The sequence below is a fragment of the Octopus sinensis genome, unplaced genomic scaffold (assembly GCF_006345805.1).
Source record: "Octopus sinensis unplaced genomic scaffold, ASM634580v1 Contig17021, whole genome shotgun sequence".
In the NCBI taxonomy this organism is placed as follows: Eukaryota; Metazoa; Mollusca; class Cephalopoda; order Octopoda; family Octopodidae; genus Octopus; species Octopus sinensis.
This window is the reverse complement of record NW_021834759.1, coordinates 1,352-28,491: the sequence shown is the minus strand read 5'-3', so window position 1 is coordinate 28,491 and position 27,140 is coordinate 1,352. Positions and strand designations below refer to the sequence as shown.

The window sequence follows — 27,140 nt, the reverse complement described above, 5'->3', positions numbered from 1 at the left end:
AAAATTTGAAGGTTTATCTTTATTTCAAATGCTAATCTCTAACAACAGTGGAGCCAAACCAGCAAGGGATATTGTATGTGGTAAAGTGGATTTACTAAAATTAGCAGCCAAATCCTTAATTCATACATCGTCACCTTAAAGTAGGACATGTTGGACAATGTTGTACTTGGTTTTTCTATATGTAGAATAAAGAGAAGAGGGTCCTGACTGGAATGCATTTCATCATAAGTCTTTGTGTGGTCAAGCAGCAAGATTTACACAAAAATTCACTTTATTACGCCTCGTGGTAGACATTCAAGCGCACCATAACAGTCTATCTCTTTAAGGACGTCTTTCAATGTATCGAATGTACATCTCTTTGGATCACAAGTCATAAACCATTCACACAACATCTCATAGTTCCGTTTTACAACGTCATTACGAATGTTACGGTTGAGAATATACAGCTTGGTAGATTTTATTTCTAACAAAATACCTGCAAAAGAAACAACAAGAAATGACTGCAACAACATTAACAATAATATAAACGATGAGTACTGAAGGTTGTTATAAATTTACTAAAGAAACGACATCAGTGGAGAAGTAAAAATAATTAGGATTCATATTCGACATTGTTGTCTATTTCTAAGGATGTTGAGAAGAATATCGGAGAAGCTGGAATAAATGAATAATAAAGGATGACGATGGAAAAGAAATTAAAAATAAATTTGAAAATTACAATTGAGAAAATTTATGGTAAACAAATGGTAGAAGGGTTTGTGTAGGCCAAAGTGTATGAGAGCCTGAACGACCATCAGAGAGAAGAAGCAGTCACACTAACTGATCTCCTCTGGCTAATTAATAATTATAAAGTTTCAAAATTTAGAAATATGTAGAAAGTGGGGACTAGTATATCAAACAATATCAGTCATATTAGGTACACCTCAGATAATTAAAATACAAATAGACAAAATACCCGATTGACCTCAATGACACAAAGCGCAACATATAATACACTTTGGTACACATCACATGTTATAGGGGACATCAGACTAACTTTTCTGGGTTCATGACTCATAATGAAGATATCTGTCTAAGGATCAAGGCCACAGTTTACAGAAATTCTAATAATGGAGAGGTTTTTAAGTAGACCTGTAAATGAGAAGAGTTTTAGTTTGTAAGAAAGAAGGTAGGAGTCACCACCATCTACACCATACACATACAAGGTTTCAATTCCAAAGGAATCACTGCATCCAAACACATGCATCAACTGCTGGGAAGTCACCATATCTGATAAGCAGGATAATAGAATGTGGGGTAATAGGAATACTATATGGTGTACTTAATAGGTGCAGTGGAATTGTAGTCATATTGATAGAGGGGAAGGGTTTATGTAGCAGATATACACGAACAGTTCGTAGTAAGAACAACAATGTGTCTCCAAATGAACCACAGATTATTATATGATGTGTATTTGTTACATGCTATTTTACATTGAATATGGAGGATGTATGAAAACTGGCAAGAAATGATGCGAGCATATTTCACTAGAAATGTGAAGAGAGATTCTGGGGGAAGAAATGATCTGGAAGAAAATGTGAGATTCTTGAAAGAATCAGAGATAATGTACAAGAAAGGAGATAGTTTCAGGTATGGGAGGAGTATGGAAGACAATGAACTTGTTAGGAAGATAAGAGTATGGAAGACAATGAACTTGTTAGGAAGATAAGAGTATGGAAGACAATGAACTTGTTAGGAAGATAAGAGTATGGAAGACAATGAACTTGTTAGGAAGATAAGAGTATGGAAGATAATGAACTTGTTAGGAAGATAAGAGTATGGAAGACAATGAACTTGTTAGGAATAAGAGTATGGAAGACAATGAACTTGTTAGGAAGATAAGAGTATGGAAGATAATGAACTTGTTAGGAAGATAAGAGTATGGAAGACAATGAACTTGTTAGGAAGATAAGAGTATGGAAGACAATGAACTTGTTAGGAAGGTAAGAGTATGGAAGACAATGAACTTGTTAGGAAGATAAGAGTATGGAAGACAATGAACTTGTTAGGAAGATAAGAGTATGGAAGACCATGAACTTGTTAGGAAGATAAGAGTATGGAAGACAATGAACTTGTTAGGAAGATAAGAATATGGAAGATAATGAACTTGTTAGGAAGATAAGAGTACGGAAGACAACGAATTTGTTAGGAAGATAAGAGTATGGAAGACCATGAACTTGTTAGGAAGATAAGAGTATGGAAGATAATGAACTTGTTAGGAAGATAAGAGTATGGAAGACAATGAACTAGTTAGGAAGATAAGAGTATGGAAGATAATGAACTTGTTAGGAAGATAAGAGTATGGAAGACAATGAACTTGTTAGGAAGATAAGAGTATGGAAGACAATGAACTTGTTAGGAAGATAAGAGTATGGAAGATAATGAACTTGTTAGGAAGATAAGTGTATGGAAGACAATGAACTTGTTAGGAAGATAAGAGTATGGAAGATAATGAACTTGTTAGGAAGATAAGAGTATGGAAGATAATAAACTTGTTAGGAAGATAAGAGTATGGAAGATAATAAACTTGTTAGGAAGATAAGAGTATGGAAGACAATGAACTTGTTAGGAAGATAAGAGTATGGAAGACAATGAACTTGTTAGGAAGATAAGAGTATGGAAGACAATGAACTTGTTAGGAAGATAAGAGTATGGAAGACAATGAACTTGTTAGGAAGATAAGAGTATGGAAGTAATGAAGAACTTGTTAGGAAGATAAGAGTATGGAAGACAATGAACTTGTTAGGAAGATAAGAATATGGAAGATAATGAACTTGTTAGGAAGATAAGAGTATGGAAGATAATGAACATGTTAGGAAGATAAGAGTATGGAAGACAATGAACTTGTTAGGAAGATAAGAGTATGGAAGATAATGAACTTGTTAGGAAGATAAGAGTATGGAAGACAATGAACTTGTTAGGAAGATAAGAGTATGGAAGACAATGAACTTGTTAGGAAGATAAGAGTATTGAAGATAATGAACTTGTTAGGAAGGTAAGAGTATGGAAGACAATGAACTTGTTAGGAAGATAAGAGTATGGAAGATAATAAACTTGTTAGGAAGATAAGAGTATGGAAGACAATGAACTTGTTAGGAAGATAAGAGTATGGAAGACAATGAACTTGTTAGGAAGATAAGAGTATGGAAGACAATGAACTTGTTAGGAAGATAAGAGTATGGAAGATAATGAACTTGTTAGGAAGATAAGAGTATGGAAGAAAATGAACTTGTTAGGAAGATAAGAGTATGGAAGATAATGAACTTGTTAGGAAGATAAGAGTATGGAAGATAATGAACTTGTTAGGAAGATAAGAGTATGGAAGACAATGAACTTGTTAGGAAGATAAGAGTATGGAAGATAATGAACTTGTTAGGAAGATAAGAGTATGGAAGACAATGAACTTGTTAGGAAGATAAGAGTATGGAAGAAAATGAACTTGTTAGGAAGATAAGAGTATGGAAGATAATGAACTTGTTAGGAAGATAAGAGTATGGAAGATAATGAACTTGTTAGGAAGATAAGAGTATGGAAGACAATGAACTTGTTAGGAAGATAATGAACTTGTTAGGAAGATAAGAGTATGGAAGACAATAAACTTGTTAGGAAGATAAGAGTATGGAAGACAATGAACTTGTTAGGAAGATAAGAGTATGGAAGATAATGAACTTGTTAGGAAGATAAGAGTATGGAAGACAATGAACTTGTTAGGAAGATAAGAGTATGGAAGACCATGAACTTGTTAGGAAGGTAAGAGTATGGAAGATAATGAACTTGTAGGAAGATAAGAGTATGGAAGACAATGAACTTGTTAGGAAGATAAGAGTATGGAAGATAATGAACTTGTTAGGAAGATAAGAGTATGGAAGACAATGAACTTGTTAGGAAGATAAGAGTATGGAAGATAATGAACTTGTTAGGAAGATAAGAGTATGGAAGACCATGAACTTGTTAGGAAGATAAGAGTATGGAAGACAATGAACTTGTTAGGAAGATAAGAGTATGGAAGACAATAACTTGTTAGGAAGATAAGAGTATGGAAGACAATGAACTTGTTAGGAAGATAAGAGTATGGAAGTTAATGAACTTGTTAGGAAGATAAGAGTATGGAAGACAATGAACTTGTTAGGAAGATAAGAGTATGGAAGACAATGAACTTGTTAGGAAGATAAGAGTATGGAAGATAATGAACTTGTTAGGAAGATAAGAGTATGGAAGACAATGAACTTGTTAGGAAGATAAGAGTATGGAAGATAATGAACTTGTTAGGAAGATAAGAGTATGGAAGACAATGAACTTGTTAGGAAGATAAGAGTATGGAAGACAATGAACTTGTTAGGAAGATAAGAGTATGGAAGATAATGAACTTGTTAGGAAGATAAGAGTATGGAAGATAATGAACTTGTTAGGAAGATAAGAGTATGGAAGACCATGAACTTGTTAGGAAGATAAGAGTATGGAAGACAATGAACTTGTTAGGAAGATAAGAGTATGGAAGATAATGAACTTGTTAGGAAGATAAGAGTATGGAAGACAATGAACTTGTTAGGAAGATAAGAGTATGGAAGTTAATGAACTTGTTAGGAAGATAAGAGTATGGAAGACAATGAACTTGTTAGGAAGATAAGAGTATGGAAGACAATGAACTTGTTAGGAAGATAAGAGTATGGAAGATAATGAACTTGTTAGGAAGATAAGAGTATGGAAGACAATGAACTTGTTAGGAAGATAAGAGTATGGAAGATAATGAACTTGTTAGGAAGATAAGAGTATGGAAGACAATGAACTTGTTAGGAAGATAAGAGTATGGAAGACAATGAACTTGTTAGGAAGGTAAGAGTATGGAAGACAATGAACTTGTTAGGAAGATAAGAGTATGGAAGACAATGAACTTGTTAGGAAGATAAGAGTATGGAAGACAATGAACTTGTTAGGAAGATAAGAGTATGGAAGATATGAACTTGTTAGGAGATAAGAGTATGGAAGATAATGAACTTGTTAGGAAGATAAGAGTATGGAAGACAATGAACTTGTTAGGAAGATAAGAGTATGGAAGACAATGAACTTGTTAGGAAGATAAGAGTATGGAAGACAATGAACTTGTTAGGAAGATAAGAGTATGGAAGACAATGAACTTGTAGGAAGATAAGAGTATGGAAGACCATGAACTTGTTAGGAAGATAAGAGTATGGAAGACAATGAACTTGTTAGGAAGATAAGAGTATGGAAGACAATGAACTTGTTAGGAAGATAAGAGTATGGAAGACAATGAACTTGTTAGAAGATAAGAGTATGGAAGATAATGAACTTGTTAGGAAGATAAGAGTATGGAAGACAATGAACTTGTTAGGAAGATAAGAGTATGGAAGACAATGAACTTGTTAGGAAGGTAAGAGTATGGAAGACAATGAACTTGTTAGGAAGATAAGAGTATGGAAGACAATGAACTTGTTAGGAAGATAAGAGTATGGAAGACAATGAACTTGTTAGGAAGATAAGAGTATGGAAGATAATGAACTTGTTAGGAAGATAAGAGTATGGAAGATAATGAACTTGTTAGGAAGATAAGAGTATGGAAGACAATGAACTTGTTAGGAAGATAAGAGTATGGAAGACAATGAACTTGTTAGGAAGATAAGAGTATGGAAGACAATGAACTTGTTAGGAAGATAAGAGTATGGAAGACCATGAACTTGTTAGGAAGATAAGAGTATGGAAGACCATGAACTTGTTAGGAAGATAAGAGTATGGAAGACAATGAACTTGTTAGGAAGATAAGAGTATGGAAGACAATGAACTTGTTAGGAAGATAAGAGTATGGAAGACAATGAACTTGTTAGGAAGATAAGAGTATGGAAGACAATGAACTTGTTAGGAAGATAAGAGTATGGAAGACAATGAACTTGTTAGGAAACTGATTTTATCAGAGCATCTGGCTGGTGCTTCTTGCCTTACTGCAAGACGTATGACAAGACGATAATGTCATAGATGATGTCCTCTCTTAATTTAGATAAATCACTTCTATAAGCTAACTGAGAGGACATTGTCTGGAGCTGTAGTCACAGACATCAACAATTCATGTCTTGGTAAATGTAAATAGGTACCATAGGGAGGAACAAGGCGTTCCTTTCAATAATAGAAACTTCGTCTAAATGTTATTTGATGTTACACTTTCAATGAAGGGGAAATGAGGTATTGTGATGTTCATGCCTTTCCATACGGCTATTGTAAAATAAAGGAAAATTGAGAAACAAAATCAAGTTGAGTTTACATCCATTGTTAGGATAATTATTTCATAATTGGTGAGAGTTTCATTAACTTACAGTGCTGCGTTGATCCCGTCCATTAACATAATCAACAAAGGTGCTTGTCTGTTTAGAAACATGGCTATATAATTGACCAGGGGGCTAAAGAACTACAACAAAAATACAGAGGAACAGACTGGCCAGGGGATAGACGGCAACCCCACACCACATACAATTAAGGACCACAAGTCCTCAACAAGACGGAGACTGGACGGGGGTGTGGGAGGCTGGGTAGAGTCATGATAGTGTGAAAGAAGAGTGACAGTCAGTAGAGATGAGGCTAGGAGTAAATGCAGTGAATGGCAAATATGGAAGGACGCTTAGATATTGGTGAATAGCGGTTTGGGGGAAATGTTGAGAAAATTAGAGTGAGTCAAGAAAGGAGAGCAGATAGGTGAGAAGACACAAAGAAAGATAATGGTAGTGATGGAGGAAAAGTTTAATAAACAAAAGTTGAATAAAAGCGTAGGTAGATGGGAAATAAGGAGTTGATGAGAAGTGTTTGTGGATGAAGACGGAGGTGCACTGGTGTGGAGGTAGTGAGTTATAGGACGTTTAAGGGGTAAGGGGCATGCAGTGGAAATATAGTCGCAAGGAATGATGCTGGGAGTGCATAATGCATGACAAGGGAAGTGGTTCTTAGAGGAAAGATAACTGGTAAGAGAAAAGGGAGATGGATGTCCCCCTTTAATTACAGCAGCTGAAGTTGCAATGGTAAGAAAAGTGGATAACGGATGGTTTTAAGATTGATATATAGAGATTAGGTGTAAGAGCTTAAGCAAAAAGAATATGCATTAAGAACATAATTTTTACTGAGTCGAATAGGATTTCTCAAACATGGTTTGAGAAATTATCGTCTTGTCATACGTCTTGCAGTAAGGCAAGAAGCACCAGCCAGATGCTCTGATAAAATCAGTTTCCTAACAAGTTCATTGTCTTCATCATACATCCATTTTTCCAAGTGTGAATATGTTAGACAACTTTTCCACATCCTATTGAATGCAGAGGACATACAAAGACTAGAAAGAATGGAAGCCAGCATTCTTCACTGTAAGTGCAATGTCAATGTGGATATACACCCAAATGTGTGCTCAGACGAAAATTGGGTAGGATATACATCAGGGGTTGTGTGCAAGGTTTGGATATAAGATACAGGTGGATGAAAGCAGGTGCATAAAGAAGAGCTAATTGCTAAATGTAGATGGAATTCATGGACGTGGGTGGCCCAGGAAGATGGGGAAGGAATCAATTGGAACCAGTCAGAGGTTGTTGAGCCTCATGGTGTAGTAGACAAAAAGGGCTGCAATGAATGATGATTTCATCATTCATTGCAGCCCTTTTTGTCTACTACACCATGAGGCTCAACAACCTCTGACTGGTTCCAATTGATTCCTTCCCCATCTTCCTGGGCCACCCACGTCCATGACTTCCATCTACATTTAGCAATTAGCTCTTCTTTATGCACCTGCTTTCATCCACCTGTATCTTATATCCAAACCTTGCACACAACCCCTGATGTATATCCTACCCAATTTTCGTCTGAGCACACATTTGGGTGTATATCCACATTGACATTGCACTTACAGTGAAGAATGCTGGCTTCCATTCTTTCTAGTCTTTGTATGTCCTCTGCATTCACAAATCACACATCACTACAATGTTGAATTGCTCTCCATGCACTAGCGTCATACAATCTTCGTTTCACTATGAGAGACAACTTCCGCTACCAACATAGGTAACAGCTCCCTGAAGTTTCTCCATCCTATCTTTTTTCTAGCAACTATACATTCTGCGTATCCTCCTCATCTACAGATTTGATCACATAAGCAACAGAAACTATCAACTACCTCCAAGTATCCTCCTGGACATTAAAAAAGAATTTCGTGTTCTTAGTATTTATTATGTCTGCACATCTGCCACATACAAACACTACTTTCTCCGTTATCTTCCCAGCACATCGTATTTATCTACTGACTGTACTATATGGAATTTCTGCAAACACATTGACCTGAGCCATTTTTCTGAAGGGGTTGGTTGGTGTACTATATGTTTTGCTGCTAACTAGGTCTTTGATATTTGCGAAGGTAATTTTAATGCCTTGTGTTTCCAGCTTTTGCTTCTTATATTTCTTTACTAATTATATTATTCACTCAATTATAAGAACAATGTAATCAGCATAAAAGAGTTCACACAGGCAACCGATCTTAAACTGCTTTGTTAAGGTCTTAAAGGCAGTGATAAAAGCCCTGGTGAAGTAATTTGCTGCTGTACCAGTCCTGGAGTATAATGCCTTCCTTCACAAACAAACTGGCTAACTATATGCACCTTTCTGCACCACCTAAATAACTACATATATCGACTAGGCCATAGCCCATTCTATCACATAGTTTAAGTACCTTGGCAGTGATTCATGATCGATATGCCTTAGTTGCTTTATCTAACATACTTCTGTCGATTTGGTTGGCTACTCCCCCTATTGAATCCAAATTGATAAAACTCATTCGCCTATGCATTCTCCTCATTGAATAACCTTTCATAGTAGCACTCCCATATGTCATTTTTTAAAATCCACTATGTACACACTCCTCTCCCACACTTCCGTCTTCTTCATTTGAGAAGAATGTACTGCCCAACACCTTTCTCACTCTCTGGTGAGTGAAGTCACTCTGGATTGTGTACCTACCATATTGATAGGTGATCATGTGACTGTATGGTTTCCTAAAGTTAGTGTTGTAGATCATTAGATTATTTACAACATAGAACTCTAATAGCCTTGTTTCTTCCTCATTTGACACCATAGAATCCACGGGATCGCTGCTCATCATGTTCACTGAAGCCACCAACCATAAAAATAAGGTCATCATTGTAGTAGTTTGCATGAGAACACCATAAAAGTGATCCTTTTGTTTGTGCAGTAATCCTGATCCAATCGCACACTTTAACTTGTTCACTTTATGCATCCATTTTCTCACGGTGCGCTATCACACTTGCCTTTCCAGGAGATTTTATACCAATAATCTTTGTCTGTGAAGAGTTTTACTGAGACACCCCTCCACCTAACCTCTTGCATGCAACCCACGTCTACATACTTCCAGTCTAGCATTTCAACAATCTTATCAGTCTTAACTTACATTTCATTTACATTGACAGCAGCGTCCCTAAGGATGTGACTATTTAGATAGAAACAATTAGGGACCTGGGGTACATGGTTTAACATGTAAAAATGTAGAGGGCTTTTGAACATGTAAAAATGTAATGGACTTTGGAACATGTAGAAATGTAGAGGGCTTTCGCGCAACATCAGCTACACAAATATTATATCACTACTTCACTGAACCCTGTTTCTCCAGATCCTTAAACATTACTTCAAGGCCATGCACATGAAGGCAAAAAAGTAAATGAGAAATAAAGATTGAGCCGGTGGAGGCGATCTAATACTGAGATGACAGGGAAAAGTTGAGTTTGAAAAGGGATGGTAAAATAGAGTAGGGTGTCAGTAAGTCTCCGAGAGGTTAATAAAAACTTATTTAGAACTCCAAAATAATACTTGATTTTTTTTTCTCAAGACAGTACAATAAACAATCTAGAAGTAACACTTGTCTATCAACCTAAAACAAATTATGTGTGGAACATGGATTACAAATGCTTAAAATAAGTACAGATCAAGCCCACCACAATCCTGTCACACCTGGGAGTGAACAATGACCCAATGAGGCATGTGGATGCTTCAACCGGTAGGTATAACAGCTAAATTGTATTAAAAGGACAAGCTATCATGTTTTAAAAGGCATATTTGATTACATTCTGCCAGGAACATATCGGGATTGTCACATGTGGAAAGAATTTTACAAATCTGTCGGTAAATGGAAGAATTTCCCAGTAATTCCGACAAACAAAATAGCTCAGGGAAGGTAAAATTGACAGAAATCAATTATACTCACCAGCTAGAAACCAGTCATCAACTAATTCCTCTGCTACATTCATAAGGTGTTGCTTTCGTGGCAGCTGAATCCCTGAAAAAAATATTTCCAAGTGTTATAATCTATAGTAAAATGTGTAAATTTGCATTAATAATCTATAGAATATTATAGCAAGAGTTACCTATCATCACTGCATGATGGGAGACCACTGTGGCTTTGGTTAGCATTCTTATATTATCTATAGCTCAATATCATGACTACAACAAAATAGACTAATCTTCATAAATTTCTTCTTTCTATATAATCTAACAATGTGGTAACTATCTCATTTAATTATCACTTGACAACCCTGTGTGTCTCTTCTGCTTTTTTTCCTTTCTTACATTTGTGCCACATCTAAAACACGGTATTCTCCTCTTACTTCCAGTTTTGGTCAACCAATATTCTTCTCAATTTCTCCTTAATTCTGATTTCAACCAAGCTGGTCATCAAATATCTCTCTACAAACACATGACATACCACTTCAACTAGGATAAACACGGAGTGAAAACAAAGCAAGAGAAGCTCTTTCAAGTGAACACACAGCAGGAGAGATCTTCAAGGAAGAACTCCCATCCCACAAATGTTTCGGTCCTTATACATGACACTCTTAATGAGCCGGGCACACCCAGCTCATAACTCCTAGGTGTCCTCCTGCTACTTTCTAAAATACTGTCTCCAGCAAGATTTGAACCTTGGTCAATAGCTTTGTGATCTTGTATTTCCTGATTTGTGTTTCAGCCCACTAGACCACGCTGACCACTGAAGGAACCAGTTCTAATCATCCGTAGGATGCATACTGAGCGGTTCCCTTTCTTAAAGGTTGCCGCTGGTAATATTTAACTCCTGGCATCACAGTTCCTCAGAAGGTCATCAGATTCAGGAAATATATTAAAAACAATGGTAAGCAATGATTAGACCAACAGAAAGTGTTTCAGCTGTCATAAAACACAATACACTTTCACAAAACCTCACTAACAGCTCATTCTCAGATTACTGTGATGAACATACGTTATGGCGCGCACGTACACGTTGCGTGTAAGAACAGTAGATATTTGGATATGGTTATCTAGAACAATAATATTTGGATATGGTTATCTAGAACACCTTATTGCAGAATTGATATGTTCACAGAGAACGCACTCCGTACTACCCCAACGTAGTTACGGTATTAAGCTAGCAGAGTAACCAATTTGGACGATCAACGCTGTCAACTGCCACTGGCAGTTCTGTATTTAGTCAAGTTCCTTTACTCTACTTTTAGTCGTGTCGAGTGGTACAAGATTCACTGAGAATATATATCTGAAATGTTACATAAGAAATGAAACTCCAGAATTATATAAGCAAGACGAGCATATAAATCAAACGGGAAGCAGGAAATCTTGTAAGTGCTCCCCGTAATTTAGATTTATCTTTCGCTAATCTCAATGCCTCTCCTAGTTTTAGATGACGAAGTAGCGTGCCAGTGTCCGAAACCTTTTACAGGTTTCTCTTTGATCTTTGGCGTAATTTCTACTGCTAATTATTTGCCTTAAACTGCATTCTTGACCGAGTAATTAGTCTATCCAGAACTATTTGCACATACATCTGATCTCTTCTTAGTATTTTATGTCATCCACGAATGCCTTCTTAAGTGATTTCTTTCAGTAATTTCTTCTGATAAATCTGCTAATCCCCATAAAAGCATCCCCATAACAAGCATAATCCAAGTGACTGGATTTGTGCAATCTGCAGTTATTCTAGTTTCAATGTTGGACACATGAAACTCTTTCTAGTGCTATTGCCACATTAAAAAGTACTCAGGACCCTTTATAAAGTGGTCGGTGACATACCACTATAGAAAATGGGGAATGTTTAAGGGAGATGTGTTTCTCAAGCAATCGAGGTGGACAGTAATTCTGAATAAGGACATGGATAGTGACCACCCAGCCAATTCGATGATGAAGACACTATAATCGATTGCATTGTATCTTGCACCCAATCTTGAGGAGAGAGAAAGAGAGCAATTGTCTCAGCAGCAGACCAAAGTCTCCTACTGGGATAAACACAACGTTTAGGGGATGTAATGATAGATTTACTATCAGTGAAAAAAAGAGAGGGTGTTCACACTTGTAACAATTTTCAACTTAGTCACCTTGTTAAAAATGACCGACAACAACAACAACAATTAGGAAACTTATTAAAATGTACAACAAACAAGCTCTCTCATTATCTCATCTGTTTTTGCCTTTAAACGACAAATTGCTTTCCTTTATTCCAAAGACAATATGAAGTCTGTTGTGTTTTCTAATTTAGCCATTTTACCAACAGCGCCAACATTGCTGGACATTTTATTAAATTTTAAATCAGTAATATCAATGGGCTTTTAGATGCATCCATAGTAAGAGAGAGAGAGAGAGAGAGAGAGAGAGAGAGAGAGAGAGAGAGAGAGAGAGAGAGAGAGAGAGAAAGAAATGACAATATGGCAATGAGATGATAGAATGAGTGAATATTCCCCTTAAGGGGAGCGAACCGCTTCAGGGTTTATATTTTATCTCTTGTATTTTTCCTTATCGTGTGAGATCTTTTTCCTGTGTCTCATGTTTCCCTATTTCCGTAAAACCCATTTATTGGATATTCTTGCATTTGTAGTAGAATAGAATTACTTTGTAGCTAACCATTCTAATAAAATGTATCAATGGAATCTGTTCTCCGCTATTCACACAAATTATGTAGTTCAGGTAGAGGTAAAATTTGTAGAAGTCAATTAGATACAGTTAGTTTATACTCACCAACTGGCTCTGCCACTCTTTGGGATGCTTTCCTTTTAAACTTTGGACGCACTGAAATAAACATTTCCAAGTTTTATACTTCATAGTAAAAATTCTTTATCTTTATGAATAATTCTGTATTTTATTATTGTGAGACATTCATGTAATCAATGGTCAACTGGTGAGTAATATGGCTTTGGTCAGCATTTTTACACTCTCTACCATGGGACCGTGTAATATACCCAATATATAGGTCTACTACTAAATAGACTGACCTTCAACTTAGTCACCTTGTTAAAAAAGACCGACAACAACAACAACAATTAGGAAACTTATTAAAATGTACAACAAACAAGCTCTCTCATTATCTCATCTGTTTTTACCTTTAAACGACAAATTGCTTTCCTTTATTCCAAAGACAATATGAAGTCTGTTGTGTTTTCTAATTTAGCCATTTTACCAACAGCGCCAACACTGCTGGACATTTTATTAAATTTTAAATCAGTAATATCAATGGGCTTGTAGATGCATCCATAGTCAGAGAGAGAGAGAGAGAGAGAAATGACAATATGGCAACGAGATGATAGAAAGAGAGAATATTCCCCTTAAGGGGAGCGAACCGCTTCAGGTTTTATATTTTATCTTTTGTATTTTTCCTTATCGTATGAGATCTTTTTCCTGTGTCTCATGTTTCCCTATTTCCGTAAAATCCATTTATTGGATATTCTTGCATTTGTAGTAGAACAGAATTACTTTGTAGCTAACCATTCGAATGAAATATAGCAATAGAACCGCTTCTCAGTGATTCACACAAATTATGTAGTTCAGGTGGAGGTAAAATTTGTAGACGTCAATTAGATACAGTTATTTTATACTCACCAACTGGCTCTGCCACTCTTTGGGATGCTTTCTCTTTAAACTTTGGACGCACTGAAATAAACATTTCCAAGTTTTATACTTCATAGTAAAAATTCTTTATCTTTAAATTCTGTATTTTATTATTGTGAGACATTCATGTAATCAATGGTCAACTGGTGAGTAATATGGCTTTGGTCAGCATTTTTACACTCTCTACCATGGGACCGTGTAATATACCCAATATATAGGTCTACTACTAAATAGACTGACCTTCCTCAATCTCCTCTCTCTATTAAGACATCCTACATAATCTAACAACATTGCACTTATCTCATTTAATAATCCCTTGTTAACACTGCTAATCTCTTTCTTATATTTAATCTAATCTATGACATGATTGTCCTCTCATCTCTAGACTTCACTAATCAACATTCTTCTCGTTTTCTACTTAATTCCATGACAACCAAATTGGTCCTCAAAAGTCGGACCATGACACATCGTTTCAGGTAGGATAAACATAACCCCGCTCTCTTTTTTAAAGGTCACTGTTGGCAATCTTTATTTTTAACTGACCACATCACACTTCACCAGAATATAATCTGATTAAGGAAATATTTGAAAATACTTTGATGTCATTCATTTTCCTTAATAAGCGACTTTTTTCAGGTGAGCAATGATTAGTTCTACACAGGTGGAGAGGTAAGCGATAACAGGTATCCTGAAACACTGTACTTTTGTACCAAACCTACTTAACTACAAAATAACTGTTCATGTACACATTATTACAAAGGAGTTATATCCAAATTGAGAACAAACAATTTATTCTGAAGAATATATAAATCGAACTGGAAACATGAAATTTTGCTTTTTTTTAGTAGTTTTGAATTATCAGTTGTTTTCTGTCCATCTTCAGCTTTGCCATGGTCTCACTACCCCAGCATGTATCAGTCAACAAGATAGCGTACCACCATCTTTAACTTTTGGTTTGTCTTTAACTTTTGGCATGAGTTCTCCTGCCGTTCGTAACTTCCTTGCTCCAGCTGACCTCTCACAAATTATAGACTGCATTACTTATTTGCTTGAAACCACATTCATGACTAAGTACTTACTCTATCGAGTCTACTAACCAGAACTATTTGCATATCCTTTTAGTCTCTTGTTAGTATTGTTATGTCAGCCATGAATATCTTTCCGTTGAGCAATTTCTTCTGGACATTCTGTTAATCTAAGTAGCATAACTATAAAGATCACCAACCAACTGATATTGTGCAACCTACAGTTATTCCAGATCCAGAACCTGGCAGTTTTTGTGAAATTCATATCTATGAAAACATTTTTGAAACTGTTATAGCATCTCATCATCAGATCCTTAATCTCCTCCCATTTATGAAAGAAATTCCTTGTTTCCATCAACCATGTGTGTGGTACAGAACAATAAGCATTAGCCAGATCAAGCCATACTACATCCGAATCCTTTTATTCTTCTTTGCTTTTTATATGGTATCCCAGATTTAAAATACATGTTCTACACACACAGACATTCTCCGGATTCTAGTCTTCTGGATATTTTCAGTCATATAACTTCCTTTCTCTTTCAACCCGTCCGAGGTCTCTTTGAATGTATTTGATTGTATTGTATCATACAGCCTCTATGAAGTTTGAAGAAAGGGAAAGAGACAACGGTTTTCTGAGCAGCAAACCAACGTCTTCCACTGAATAAAGACAACAATGTTTACTGGATGCAATGATAGATTTATTATCAGTGAAAAATAAGAGGGTGGTCATATTTGGAACTCGTTTCATTGTAAGTCTGCCACATTATAAGAGACATCAGCTAAAATAACAAGAATATCTTGTCAGTAAACATTTTAAAAATACAGGCGTAGGAGTGGCTGTGTGGTAAGTAGCTTGCTTACGAAACAGATGGTTCTGGGTTCAGTCCCACTGTGCGGCACCTTGGGCAAGTGTCTTCTACTATAGCCTCGAACCAACCAAAGCCCGTCGTATGTATGTATGTATGTATGTATGTATGTATGTATATATGTATGTATGTGTGTATGTGTTTGTCCTCCCAACATTGCTTGACAACCGGTGCTGGTGTGTTTCCGTCCCCGTACCATAGCAGTTTGGCTAAAGAGACAGATAGAATAAGTACTAGGCATACAAAGAATAAGTCCTAGGGTCAATTTGCTCGACTAAAAAGGTGGTGCTCCAGCATGGTGACAGTCAAATGACTGAACCGAGTAAAAGAGTATAAAACAAACAAAACCTTTGTCATTACCTCACCTGTTAAACCACAACATATATTATTTGGCTGCTCCAAAAGAGAACCTGAAATCTATTTTGCTTCTAATTTATCCATTTCACCAACCGTGCTAACCTGATTGGATACTTTATGAAACGTCAATAGTATCGATATGTTTAATATGATTAGTTTAATGCTAAAACTTCCCATTGAAAGGTAAGAATGGAAGCTGATCTTTATCATTCTGATATCAAAATAGTTCAGCAGGGGATAAACCTTAGAGGAATCAATCAAGTGCTGTTATTTTATACTCACCAACAGGTTCAGCCAATGTCTGTGTTTCCTTGACTTCAAATGTTCGATTCACTGAAATGAATATTTCCAAGTTTTAAACATTATAGAAAAATTTCTCTATCTTTATTAATAATCTATATTTTATATCAGAGATTTCTTTCATAGATAATCAACTGTTGAAGACAATGGTTTTGGTTAGAATGTTTATAGTTTCAACAGGATTACCCTGTAATAGTTCAATATTTACACTGCCTTCCAAAATTTCCTTTATCTTTTGAGACATTCGACATAATCTAACAACTGTGTCATTATTTCATTTAATTATCACTTGATAACACCAATCTTTTATTAGGTTTGTCTTTCCTTTCTTATATCTGCACTAAACATATGACTTGAAATTGTGCCCTCACTTCTGCCCTTCTCTAACCAACATTATTCTCAGCTTTGCTTAATTCCAATGGCAACCAGTTTGGTTATCCATGATCTAACCATAAACACATTACACACACCACTTTAAGTGGTAGAATGGAAGTGATTCTGAAGACTCTAGGATATTTCTGACAACCCTCTTCTATATATCAACCAAACATTCGTCTCTCCTTTGATGTCCCCTTAATCAATGCGGTGCCTCTGAAGTGGCTGAAAACTCAGTTCAATCAAATCTGAGGGGACAAAATGGACACCTCTGTAGAAATATTTACCTGACAGAAAACGGTCGTCCTGATGTTGTAGTTAACAACATTACAAGGAATATGAAACCCTGCTCATACCCCATTCCACCATCACTGTTTTACCACATTTGTCACTAATGATCATTGACGTCAACTAATTGAAAATGTTTCTAAAATGTTTTATAAAATACATCTAATTAGTGTCAAATACGTATACAGAAATGTTCCACAACATAGTGTTTCCTATGAAATGAATCGAAAACACAATACCATCAAAACATACTGAAACATAGGGACTATAATCACGGTTCGTATGGATGTGGTCTTGTAACCAAGAAACACAGGGTCCTCTTATAGCTCCCGTATATTCTTGTTCACTTCATCTTTAGTGCATTATAATCTCCCCCACTTAACATCGGCAAAAATATCCTAGTACCATCAGAAGGGTTCTTAAGGAGCTTTTATCTAAGGTGTTCACTATCCTTTCTTCTTTCAACCCGTCCGATGTCTCTTTGAATGTATTTGATTGTATTGTATCATACAGCCTCTATGAAGTTTGAAGAAAGGGAAAGAGACAACGGTTTTCTGAGCAGCAAACCAACGTCTTCCACTTGAATAAAGACAATGTTTACTGGATGCAATGATAGATTTATTATCAGTGAAAAATAAGAGGGTGGTCATATTTGGAACGCATTTCATTGTAAGTCTGTCAGATTATGAGCGACATCAGCTAAAATAACAAGAATATCTTGTCAGTAAACATTTTTAAAATACAGGCATAGGAGTGGCTGTGTGGTAAGTAGCTTGCTTACGAAACAGATGGTTCCGGGTTCAGTACCACTGTGTGGCACCTTGGGCAAGTGTCTTCTATATCTTCGAGCCAACCAAAGCCTTGTAAGTTGCTTTGGTAGACAGGAACTGAAAGAAGCCCGTCGTATGTATGTATGTATGTATGTATGTATGTATGTATGTATGTATGTATGTATGTATGTATGTATGTATGTATGTGTGTATGTGTTTGTCCTCCCAACATTGCTTGACAACCGGTGCTGGTGTGTTTCCGTCTAGGTAATGCATCGGTTTGGCTAAAGAGACCGATAGAATAAGTACTAGGCTTACAAAGAATAAGTCCTAGGGTCGATTTGCTCGACTAAAAAGGTGTTGCTCCAGCATGGAGACAGTCAAATGACTGAACCGAGTTAAAGAGTATAAAACAAACAAAACCTTTGTCATTACCTCACCTGTTAAACCACAACATATATTATTTGGCTGCTCCAAAAGAGAACCTGAAATCTATTTTGCTTCTAATTTATCCATTTCACCAACCGTGCTAACCTGATTGGATACTTTATGAAATGTCAATAGTATCGATATGTTTAATATGATTAGTTTAATGCTAAAACATCCCATTGAAAGGTAAGAATGGAAGCTGATCTTTATCATTCTGATATCAAAATAGTTCAGCAGGGGATAAACCTTACAGGAATCAATCAAGTGCTGTTATTTTATACTCACCAACAGGTTCAGCCAATGTCTGTGTTTCCTTGACTTCAAATGTTCGATTCACTGAAATGAATATTTCCAAGTTTTAAACATTTAAAAAAAATTTCTCTATCTTTACTAATAATCTATATTTTATATCAGGTTTTCCTTTCATTGATGATCAACTGCTGAAGACAAAGGTTTTGGTTAGAATGTTTATAGTTTCAACAGGATTACCATGTAATAGTTTAATATTTACACTGCTTTCCAAAATTTCCTTTATCTTTTGAGACATTCGACATAATCTAACAACTGTGTCATTATTTCATTTAATTATCCCTTGATAACACCAATCTTTTATTAGGTTTGTCTTTCCTTTCTTATATCTGCACTGAACATATGACGTGAAATTGTGCCCTCACTTCTGCCCTTCTCTAACCAACATTATTCTCATCTTTGCTTAATTCCAATGGCAACCAGTTTGGTTATCCATGATCTAACCATAAACACATTACACACACCACTTAAGTGGTGGGTAGAATGGAAGTGATTCTGAAAACTCTAGGATATTTCTGACAACCTCTTCTATATATCAACCAAACTTCCGTCTCTCCTTTGATGTCTCCTTAATCAATGCGGTGCCTCTGAAGGGGCTGAGAACTCAGTTCAATGAAATCTGAGGGGACGAAAATGCTTTATAAAATACATCTAATTAGTGTCAAATACGTATACAGAAATGTTCGACAACATAGTGTTTCCTATGAAATGAAGCAAAAATACAATACCATCAAAACTTACTGAAACATAGGGACTATAATCACGGTTCGTATGGATGTGGTCTTGTAACCAAGAAACACAGGGTCCTCTTATAGCTCCTGTATATTCTTGCTCACTTCATCTTTATTTCGTTATAATCTGCTGCTCTTAGCGGCTGCAAAAAGAATCCTAGCACCGTAAGCAGGGTTCTTAAGGAGCTGCTATCTAAAGTGTTCACTATCCTTTCTTCTTTCAACCCGTCCCATGTCTCTTTGAATGTATTTGATTGTATTGTATCATACAGCCTCTATGAAGTTTGAAGAAAGGGAAAGAGACAACGGTTTTCTGAGCAGCAAACCAACGTCTTCCACTTGAATAAAGACAATGTTTACTGGATGCAATGATAGATTTATTATCAGTGAAAAATAAGAGGGTGGTCATATTTGGAACTCGTTTCATTGTAAGTCTGCCACATTATAAGAGACATCAGCTAAAATAACAAGAATATCTTGTCAGTAAACATTTTAAAAATACAGGCGTAGGAGTGGCTGTGTGGTAAGTAGCTTGCTTACGAACTAAATGGTTCTGGGTTCAGTCCCACTGTGTGGCACCTTGGGCAAGTGTCTTCTATATCTTCGAGCCAACCAAAGCCTTGTGAATTGCTTTGGTAGACAGGAACTGAAAGAAGCCCGTCGTATGTATGTATGTATGTATGTATGTATGTATGTATGTATGTATGTGTGTATGTGTTTGTCCTCCCAACATTGCTTGACAACTGGTGCTGGTGTGTTTCCGTCTAGGTAATGCATCGGTTTGGCTAAAGAGTCCGATAGAATAAATACTAGGCTTACAAAGAATAAGTCCTAGGGTCGATTTGCTCGACTAAAAAGGTGTTGCTCCAGCATGGAGACAGTCTGAAACGAGTTAAAGAGTATAAAACAAACAAAACCTTTGTCATTACCTCACCTGTTAAACCACAACATATATTATTTGGCTGTTCCAAAAGAGAACCTGAAATCTATTTCGCTTCTAATTATCCATTCACCAAAACATGCTAACCTGATTGGATACTTTATGAAATGTCAATAGTATCGATATGTTTAATATGATTAGTTTAATGCTAAAACTTCCCATTGACAGGTAAGAATGGAAGCTGATCTTTATCATTCTGATATCAAAATAGTTCAGCAGGGGATAAACCTTACAGAAATCAATCAAGTGCTGTTATTTTATACTCACCTACAGGTTCAGCCAATGTCTGTGTTTCCTTGACTTCAAATGTTCGATTCACTGAAATAAATATTTCCAAGTTTCAAACATTATAGAAAAATTTCTCCATCTTTATTAATAATCTATATTTTACATCAGGGATTCCTTTCATAGATAATCAACTGTTGAAGACAATGGTTTTGGTTAGAATGTTTATAGTTTGAACAGGATTACCCTGTCATAGTTCAATATTTACACTGCCTTCCAAAATTTCCTTTATCTCTTGAGACATTCGACATAATCTAACAACTGTGTCATTATTTCATTTAATTATCACTTGATAACACCAATCTTTTATTAGGTTTGTCTTTCCTTTCTTATATCTGCACTAAACATATGACGTGAAATTGTGCCCTCACTTCTGCCCTTCTCTAACCAACATTATTCTCATCTTTGCTTAATTCCGATGGCAACCAGTTTGGTCATCAATGATCTTACCATAAACACATGACAGACACTTCACGTAGTATAAACCTGCTCACTTGATCTCCTTGTTAAACATTTTCATTCGTGTATCCAACATATTTTCAGGATTGTAACTTTGAAATATGCAGCTCAGATGCTGGCTGCTCCTCACCTAAAAGAGTGAAATTGTCATCGGCTGATATTCTTTTCATTAGAAGATCAGATCTTGAAGAAAGAATGAAGCAGTGATGGGATCTTGTGCCAATTAATTTCACTGTTCTACTGTTTTCGTTTCAGACGTAAAAGAACATTATTCCTGGAATGCTTGCACATACTCAGCTACACACCTTGGAATCCGTGAGAAAATGTCTTTCTGTGGCTACTTGCTGACTTTTTTGCACATGACATGGAGAAAAATGCCACTCTACTGCAAGTCCTTGATTATTCTGATGATGACAGAGATTTGTTTGGTGTCTCTAGTTCTTGTATTGGTCGGCTGCACCGTCACTGAAGTACAGGAGATGGTTTATGAATGGAAGGTCTGTCTTTATATGCGATATCACCCTCGTAATAAAAGCATGCACTGTGCTGTAGTCATGTTTCAAACAATCAGATATGACACAGATTGAAGTGCATTGTGGGTGTGAACCAGTCTTATAGTAGATCGTGAATGGATGAATATTTTCCTGGAATTTGTTCCGATGAAACCCTTGCAGGGCGTCCTGTACTACAAAGCTATAATTTTATTCTGTGAAGTCCAACAATACTATTGCTTCACTTGATGTCAGGTCATCTTTTTGATGATTAAGGAAATAAGATCGGGCCTCTGCTATGAAATGATGTTGTTGTAGAGATTCAAACACACTTTCAGCGGTTTGAATGAAGGCATTCACTGGGGAAGTGAGTCATAAAGGAGGAGCTGACCAGTACACATGTGCCAACTGTTTGTGCGTTACTAAACCTCCAAGTGAATAAAATACGTCTAATAAACGTTGTTCAAAAGGACAGGACTCACATAGGAGCAACATACAATCTCGATTGCTCACGGAAGAGACCATTTTGGTTGCAAGTCACAAAGAAGCGAATATTCCTCCGACTCATACAATTGTATTATCCGTTCATTTCAGTTGCAATTCATAAAACTTACAAAAATCTACCTTATTATATCCAGCGTTTTCCTTGTAATCCACACAAAACTATTTCTGAAGATTCACAAGCAATGGCTATTTTAGTCGGTGGACTTTTAATCCGTTCTCAATTACAGTAGCAATTTCCTTTTTAGCTGCACAAACACGTGAATATTCCTTCGATTCTGACGTCCCGGGACGTACCTTTCCTTGGGTCAGGATGAACCAAAATAGCCTCTTCTTTGCTCAGTTGCTGTGATTTCCGCACCATATGATCACTTACATCAAAGGTTCCAGTAAATTATTTCCGTGACCAAATTACTGGCACAAAGGTTAACGAATGCGCATTGGTGCCTCTTCGAAATTTATATTCAATGTCGCCAAAATACGGAGTAAAATAGAATGCAAAATGCTTACCATACATTTCTGTATTGATGGGTGTCAATATTTTGGATTTAGAGGACTATTGCGCATACACACCAAAAGTGTGCGGGTGAATGTCACTAGGGGGCATGAAATTCATTACAAATAATGAAGGTGTGTGTATGCATGAATCTATTAGAGGGCACCATATGCGCACCATCGGACTTGATCCAATTATTTTCCATATCATTTGGAAAGTGAATGAACAACCGAGGAGGAGATGAGAAAATAAATTGAATGTTTGAACGAATAAAGTTTGGATAAATGCTTTCCTGGAGTCCAAGTTACATTTCCTTGTTTAATTGTTCAGATGGTGAAGTGTAGGAATCGAAAATTGTCAACAATGTTATTTTTTCACCCTGAGCCATTTTCAGGAGCCTCTAAATGCTATATTATGCCTTGAGCATTATCAGTATGCTTACCATGGACAGATCAATCCTGAAAGCGAAAAAACGCACCACACGTTTTCTTGTATTACATCATGTCCCAATGGGGTCCCTTGAATATTGATATTTTAAAAACTTTCTGCCCATGAAAATGTTCTTATTTGAAAGGCCAATACCGTTAATATGGAGGAAGATAATAGAGGAATTCTGATAGCAGATTCTGGCCGATCTGATTGCAGATTACACGCTGTAGCCAATTTCAGACAAATATGAATAGTTTTAAAAGCGTTCAGTACCAAAATCGTATAAATTGACATTCGCGCTCCACGAGGGGTGTGGCCCCCAATGTTTTGTAGGGCATATCATTGAAACCCTTAGTGGTTGAACACTAAAATTATACATGTGTTCCTTATGCATATAGAGGTATTACCAAAACCCATCTGAGTCTGTCAAGTGAAAAGTCTCTTCCTTTTAAATTTTGTTTGAATTCATACGGAATACTCCTAATGTAAAAATATTGGCTGCGAGAAATGGAAACAATATATTTATTGACAATTGTGTCTACAAGATGGTTCTACTTGAAAGCAAAATATGTTTTTAAGCAAGCTTTACAAAATGGAATTACACATTTCATTTTTGGAAGAAATTCACATGGTTTTGATTTTGTCTATACAGCAGAGGAAGTGTTTAGCGAGAACAACAACAACATCAACAAATGAAATTTCAAAGTGTATCGTTATTTTCGCAGTTAATCTCTAACAAGGGAGACAAACTAAGAAAGGGATTTCCATGTAGGAGGGAGATCTGCTAGAATTAGTAGCCAAAACCTACTCAGTTCACAACTTATCATCTTATTGAAGTACGCATTAGTCAATGTGGTTCTGGATTGACTATACCTAGAGAAAAGACTGGATGGTCCTGGATGGAAGGCATTTCATCAAAGGTTTCTGTTTATTGAATGTAGACTCGGGGGCTAAAGAACTGCAACATTTACAAGAAATTTACTTTACGTCTCATGATCAGACATTCAAGTTTCATTCAGTTTCATCAAGAGCTTCCCTGGACGTTCAAAGTGTATGTTTCGCTGCATCACAACTTGTAAAGCCTTTGTACAGAATCTGGAAACTCTGGTCTACAGCTTCGGTAGGATGGTTATATTTGTATAACAAAGAAATTATGTGAATAGACGAATGAGAAATACTTAAGAAATAAGGAAACTACAAAACACTATTTTTCTATTTCTAAAGATGCTGACAGAAATAACAAACACTTTGAAGTAAAGGCTGAAGATGGAGAAGAATGTGTCAATAAAGAATGAACAAAGACCACCAACAGTTAAACAATTTCATCCATCCATCCATCCATTTCCTCTGCCCTCTATTCATAGGAGCGTTGTAGGGGTAATGTCCTCAGGCATCTCCTTCATACGATCCTGTCAGAGCAACCTTTTTTCGAATTTCTGAAAGGACTCTCAAACATCACAAATTGAAAGTATGGATTTTCCATGCTGGCGTGGGTTGGACGGTTCAACCGGGGTCTGGGAAGCCAAAAGGCTGCGCCAGGCTCCAATCTGGTCTGCCAGAATTTCTACAGCTGGATGCCCTTCCTAACACCAACCACTCAGAGAGTGTGGTGGGTGCCTTTTACGTGTCAACAGCATAGGAGCCAATCAAGGGCTACTGTCATCAGTCAGGTTTGGTTGGTGCTTTTTACGTGCCATCGGCACGGGGGCCAGACAGGGGGCACCGGCCACAGCTACACTATTGGTTTTGACTCAACATATCTTCTCAAGCATATCATAACGGGCGACGCATTAGGAGTATTGTCAACAGGGCTGGGTATGCGTGGCTGAAATCTCACCTTAGTTGCTGGGTTTTCTCAATCACAGCGTATCTCCCAAGATCCCGGTGTCCTGTTATTGCCATTGTGAGGCCAATGTTTGAAGGTCATACTTCATCACCTCATCCCATGTCTTCCTGGGTCTACCTCTTCTACAGGTTCCTTCTACAGTGAGGGAGTGGCACTTCATCACACAGCTGTCTTCATTCATACGTAACACATGACCATACCAGCACAGTCGCCTCTCTTGCACACCACATTTGATGCTTCTTATGCCCAACTTTGTCGTGATTGCACACTGACATTACACATCCAGCGAATCATACTAACTTCATCTCTTTCAAGCCTACGCATGTTCTCAGCATCCATGGCCCATGTTTCCCTGCCCTGTAACATGGCTGTTCGCACACATGCATCATGCAGTCTACCTTTCACCCTGAGTGATAGACCTTTAGTTGCCAGCAGAGGTAGGAGCTCCCTCAACTTTGCCCAGGCTATTCTTACTCTAGTCGCTATACACGCAGAGCAATCACACTCACTACAGACTTGATCCCCTAGGTAACAGAAGCTATTAACTACTTCTAGTTTCTTCCCCTGGCATGTGATGGAATCTGTTTTCTGTACACCTTCAGTGTTTATTGCCCCAGAGCATCTGCCACACACAAAAACTATTTTCCCGGTTAACTTTCTTTGATATTGCTGCACCTTTTATGTGTCCATAGCTTCCTCCGGTTACATCGTGTGGAGTTTCTACCCTCTCCATTTCTACAGATAGAGCAGGGCCATCTACCTGAAAGGGGTTGTGATTTGACAGCCTTCCTACTAACTAGGACTTTGGTTTTGACTAGGTTAACCCTAAGGCCCTTCGATTCTAGACCTTGCTTTCAGACGCTAAACTTAGTTTCCAATTCTGGCAGTGACTTGTCTATAAGAGCAAGGTCATCACCATAAAGAGGCTCCCAGGGGCAGAGTGTCTTGAATTCCTCTTTTATTGTCTGGAGGACTATAATCAATAGGAGGGGGCTGAGGACTGATCCTTGGTGAACCTTGATGTGTATTTGTAAATACAGAGTATAGAGGATGTATAGAGGATGTATGAAAACTGTTAAGAAATGAAGTGAGCATACTTCAGAAGAAGTGTAATATTAATGTGCTGAAGTCCCGGAGCAGAGATGAGCTGGAAGCAAAACTAGAGTTTAGAAGATTTAGTGCACAAGAGAGGAGATGTAGAGATATGGGAGGAGTATGGAAGATAAAAGTTAGATAAAGAAGTGTCAGGAGATCCAAGTAGAAGGGAACAAGACGTTAAACCTGTGGGAGTAGTCAAATTTGAATGCAACAATCAAGTCAGAACTAAAACCAGAGGTGAAACACTCAGAAAACTGTGCCTCTTTTAGCATTAATATCATCTAAAATCTAACAAGAGTGAGAAAAAGAATGACCATATGAATGGTAAATGTTCAAACAATATAATAAGTGTATATTATATATGGTTACAAAGAAGGATTTGAGAGATCAAGTCACATAGGGAACTCATATTTAATTCCTATCTTTATATTTTATGTCAACACCAATGTTTTGTTTAAATGCAAACAGATGTTCACCGTTCAATGCTAAATTTAATATTTAATCAACGTTAATGATCATTATACTTATAATCTTAGAGATTTGATTTTTAATTCTTTTAATTTGTAACAATGTTATTCAGTGGTTTGTTGCAAGTTCCGCCTGACTGGTTCCCTGTGCCGGGGGAAAATAAAAAGCACCATCCGAACGTGGTCGATGCCAGCCCCCCCCCTCAACTGGCTCCTGTGTCGGTGGCACGTAAAAAGCACCCACCACACTCTCGGAGTGGTTGGCATTAGGAATGGCATACATATGTGGAAACTTTGCCAGATCACAGTGGAGCCTGGCGCAACCTACTGCCTTGCCAGTGAAATCGTCCGACCCATGCTACTATAAAAACGGACGTTAAACGATGATGATGATGATGATGATGATGAGTTCCGTGACCAAATGACAAAATTAACTCTATTGTGTCTTCTAATTTGAACATTATTACCAACAGCATTAACCTCAATGGGTATTTCATAAACTCACAGTAAATCGATATCTTTAATTCAATTATTATACAGATAATCGTTCAATTGGAAAATAGGAATGGAAGCTGTTTTCAGTTATTCTTTCAAGCACAATATACTCGGGGGAAGTAAACCTTACAGAAATCAATTGGGAACTATTATTTTATACTCACCAATTGCCTGAGATGCAGCCCCTAATTCCTGACATGTAGCCTCTCTTTGTACACACCTGTCTTCAAACTTTGGAGCCT

The 27,140-nt window shown here is 36.9% G+C and overlaps 1 protein-coding gene across 1 annotated transcript; it reads right to left on the bottom strand.

The window, feature by feature from the left end:
- On the bottom strand, positions 1-27,140 carry LOC118761746 (the record flags this gene model as incomplete). The annotated part of the gene is made up of 8 exons (XM_036499894.1): positions 1-475; positions 10,286-10,357; positions 13,075-13,125; positions 13,933-13,983; positions 16,472-16,522; positions 18,637-18,687; positions 20,599-20,649; positions 27,063-27,140. Coding segments are annotated over 8 exons (614 nt in total), but the record flags the coding sequence as incomplete, so codon positions are not given.